Source organism: Monoraphidium neglectum, assembly GCF_000611645.1.
Source record: "Monoraphidium neglectum strain SAG 48.87 unplaced genomic scaffold scaffold02690, whole genome shotgun sequence".
In the NCBI taxonomy this organism is placed as follows: domain Eukaryota; kingdom Viridiplantae; phylum Chlorophyta; class Chlorophyceae; order Sphaeropleales; family Selenastraceae; genus Monoraphidium; species Monoraphidium neglectum.
Genome location: NW_014010938.1, coordinates 4,771 through 8,906, shown reverse-complemented (window position 1 = coordinate 8,906; position 4,136 = coordinate 4,771). Strand labels below are relative to the sequence as shown.

Here is a 4,136-nt window from a genome sequence, read left to right as displayed (position 1 = left end):
TGCGCGCGCGCAATCGTCACAGCAAGTAGGGACACAAGGCCTTCATGTGCATGCAACACACACACACACCACACACACACACACACACACACACACACCACGCACACACACACACACACACACACGCGCGCACACACGCGCACGCACACACGCGCACACACACACACGCACACACACACACACACACACACTCACTTTCTCTCTCTCTCCCTGTTTAAGCCTCATGTCAACCATCACACTGCCACTCACATCACTGACATCCACAGGCGCTTCAGCACGCTAGGCAGCAGCAGCAGCAGCAGCAGCAGCAGCAGCAGCAGCAGCAGCAGCAGCAGCAGCAGCAGCAGGAGAGGGATGAAAGTGGCAGCTCTAGGCCGGCAGGATCAGCCACCAGCAGCGGCATCCCGTGCAGCAGCAAAGGAGGCGGCGGCAGCGAAGCAGCTGGTGGCGGGCGCGATCCTGCGGGTGAGCTTTACGCCCAGCTTGTGGCCCTGGGCCTGCTGAGGCGGTGAGCACGACTCACAAAATGGCGCAGCCACTCCCAGTCGTCCAGGCATCCTCCGGGGGTGCATTCAGATGTCAGTGGTGGTGCCGCGCCGCGGCCGCGCATGCAGGAGTGAAGCTTGACTTAGGCAGCAGCGGAGACCTGGATGGAGCTTTTGGATGCTTCTGATTGATGAGGGTGTTTTCCGCGAGTGTTCTTCTGCACAGAGGTCAGATTGCAGGGCCTCGATCATGTTTTTTTGGTTATCTGCAGCCTGCCAAATGGCAGCACTGCTGAATGGAATGGCCTGGCTGCGATGGGATTGACTGGCTGCTGACTTGCCCGGCCTGGTGGCAGCGTCCTGGGTGCGAATGCCTGTCAATGGCAGAGGCTACGAAATGTCCCAGGCAACATTAATCACCATAGATCTTGTTGTCAACATTTTTGCGGTTGACATCCATGTCAGTGACAAACGCCAGATCACACACCAGGGTTGCTTCGATCGCCTAGAGCAGTATCACGTAAATTCCTCATTTGTTTGGGATTGCCACATCCTAGTGAAAGCCGTCAACACCCTGTTTTGTGACAGCGTGGTGAGTCTGGTTTTGCTCCTTGCGGCTTGCGGGCTTCGGCCTAAAACCCTTGCGAGAATGATCAAGCTCTATGATATGCATGCACCTGGAGCGACGCGACCATTCGTGCCAATCCTATTCTCGTGCTCACGGCGTGCTCCGGCCTGAGCCAGCAATTGCATCATATCCGGACAGCAAGCGTATAATACCCGTAGTAGTACATGATTGAAGAAGACCAGCACAGTTGCCCAGCACCCAGCCGGCGCTCACTGAGCAGCGGCAGCTGCACATGCACGATCGCCATCGCCTCACTGCTGCAGGCCCGCCTTGGTCTTTAGAGCGCTGATTTCTGACAACATGCCTGCCAAGCGTGGCGGCAAAGGCGGCGCCGGCAGGGGCAGGGGAAGCGGCGGCAATACCAGCGCCCAGCCCGGCCAGGTGCGTGTCGTTTGACCCCAAGTACGCAGGGTTGGCATCACGGTTCTGTCCCGTGGGCCGCGCATCGACACTGCAGCGGCATACGAGCAGCATTCACCGGTACCTGCAGTGGCTGCTTGTGGTCACCTGCGTTCTCCCCTCTCCTCACCGGCGCCGCGCGTGGTCCCCCACTTTCAGGTGCTCGAGTTTCTGCTGTTTGGCGCCGAGGGCTATTCCTTGGACGGCTGCCCCGCTCAGGAGAAACCCAGCACCACGCCGGGAGCCACCAAGCTCACGCTGGTGCGTGCAGGGCGTACGCACGCGTGGGAGCAGCCGGGGTGGCCGGCGCGCCACGCTCGTGTTGCTATTGCGATCGCCCCGCTCGTGCTGGCCAGTCGACAGGGGCGGCCGCGCCTCGCCCACCTCCCGGGGGGCCCGACCGGACCTGTATGGTACCCTGCATGCTGATGGGTTGCCCCGTCACACCCTCACAGTCTCACCTCCCCCCCCCTCCACATGAAACAAACATGCACGCACGCACTGGCGCACACACACACACACACACTCACACACACACACACACATATGCACGCTAACGCGCGCACACACACACACATATGCACGCGTGCGCGCGCAACCCACGCATGCGCGACGATCTCTCACCCACCCACGACCCCTTCAGTCCGACAAGTCCAAGGCCAAGCTGACCGAGGTGGCGGAGTGGTTCCTGGCGGCCCTCTCGGCGCACCCTGGCGCCAGGCTCGTGCTGTCGTCCGCCACTAAGGACGACAAAAAGACTCTGCAGGGGTGGGCATCCACGCGTCGGCATGCGCGCGGGGGCCGACCGCCGGCTGCTGAGAGCCCCCTTGGGTGCCCGCGCCCCGCACCTCATATCCCCTGCATAACTGACGGTATGCATGGCTGCCTGCGCTGCTTACGTTCTCACCTGCACGCGCCACCGCTCTTGGCAACCCCCTCTGCAGCGCCGTCGAGTCCATCAGCGGGCTGGAGGTCGGCTTCACGGAGCTGCCCAGCGGCAGGTGGGGCCGGGCCACGCACCAATGCACGACAAACCGCACTCTTGAATGCTTGGCCCTTTGTGCGCCCCCGACTGCACCCAGGCGGCCAGGCGAGGGATGCACCCATGTGACGATCATCCCCGCCGGCCGGTTATCCAGGTGTTTGCAGCTCAGCGCCAGCACTGGCGGGGCGCCGGCGCCGGCCAACGGGGCGGACGACCAGGAGGAGGCCGAGGAGGAGGAGGAGGGGGAGGAGGAAGGGCAGGGGGCCGAGGGTGAGGGCGAGGCGGACGGGGCCGCCAACGCGGCTGACAGCGCGTCCGCGGAGCCCGCGGCGGCCGTGGAGGGCGCGGAGGAGGCCGCCCGGGAGGCGGCCGCGGCCACGGCGGCCGCCCTGAGCGCCGCGGTGGCCGCTGCCGCGGAGAAGATCGGCGGCGCGGCGGCGGGCGCGCGGGCGGCGGCGGTCGATACGTCGGAGGCTTTGGGCGACGCGGCGGCCTCGGCTGCGGAGGACGCCAGCGCGGTGGCGGCGGAAGCGCAGGCCGCGGCGGCCGGCGCGGCCGAGTCGGCGGCCGCGGCGCTGGCCGAGACGCAGGCCGCCGTGGCTCAGAAGGCGACCGGGGCCGCGGCCGCCTCGAGCGACGCGGCGGTGGCCGCCGCGGAGAAGGCCAGCGCCGCGGTGAAGACGGCGCAAGCTGCCGCGGCCGACGCCGCCGCATCGGCCGCCAAGGCCCTGTCTCACAAGGAGGCCGCGGCCACAGAGAAGGTTAATGTGGCGGTGGCGGCCGCGGAGAAGGCGAGCGCGGCGGCCGCTCAGGCCCACGGCGCGGCCGCCGCGGCGGCGGGCTCGGCAGTTGCCGCCGCCAAGGATGTGGAGGCGGCGGTGGCGGAGACCGTCGCCGAGGCGGCTAAGAGCGCCGGGGCGGCGGGCTCGGCGGCCGCGAACAAGGCGAGCGCGGCCGCCAAGGGCGCGGGCGCGGCGGCGGCGGACGCCAAGGAGGCTGTGGTGGAGCATGCTTCTGCTGCTGCGGGCGAGGCCGACGGCGCGGCGGCGGTGGTTGGCGAGAAGGTGGGGCCGCTGCGCAGCAGCGGGGGGGCCTGCGCTGTATTGCCATGCAAGATTTGCTGCGGCTGCTAGGCAACAAGAACCTGCACAGCCAGGCGTTGGCTGAGGTTTCCTCGACCCAGTCTCTCCCCCAGCAGCAACCAACCAGCCATGAGCCTAGCACAACCAGGGGCTGAAACCCGCATCAGCTGACGCCAGCTTCTTATGGCCGACACCACCCCCCCTCGCCCGCACACACACTCACCCACGCGCAGGTCGCGGAGGTCGCCGCCGCGGCCTCTGAGGCGCTGGGCCACGCGGCGCAGACGGCAAAGGAGCAGGCGGCGGCGGCGGCGGAGGCAGTGCAGGAGGTGGCGGCCGCCGCCAAGGAGCAGGTCGCGGCGGCGGCGGCGGGCGCGGCGGGCGGGGCGCAGGCTGCTGCGGAGGCGGCGTACGGCGCCGCAGTGGCCGCAAAGGACCACGTGGCGGCCCAGGCGCAGGTCGTGGCCGCGGCGGCGCATGACGTGGCGGCGGCCGCCAAGGAGCAGGCGGCGGCGGCTACCTCGGGGGCCGCGGACAAGGCGCACACGGCCGTGGAG

At 67.5% G+C, this 4,136-nt stretch overlaps 1 protein-coding gene across 1 annotated transcript in view; it reads left to right on the top strand.

The window, feature by feature from the left end:
* Positions 1-1,413: 1,413 nt before the first annotated feature.
* MNEG_11322 (SufE-like protein) overlaps positions 1,414-4,136 on the top strand; it is a gene marked incomplete at both ends in the record, with an annotated part of 6,074 nt that continues 3,351 nt past the window's right edge. The window contains 6 exons of the mRNA XM_014040206.1: positions 1,414-1,494; positions 1,672-1,773; positions 2,156-2,280; positions 2,457-2,513; positions 2,652-3,561; positions 3,813-4,130. Coding sequence (XP_013895660.1) covers positions 1,414-1,494; positions 1,672-1,773; positions 2,156-2,280; positions 2,457-2,513; positions 2,652-3,561; positions 3,813-4,130 — 1,593 coding nt within the window. The remainder of the gene's footprint in view (positions 1,495-1,671; positions 1,774-2,155; positions 2,281-2,456; positions 2,514-2,651; positions 3,562-3,812; positions 4,131-4,136) is intronic.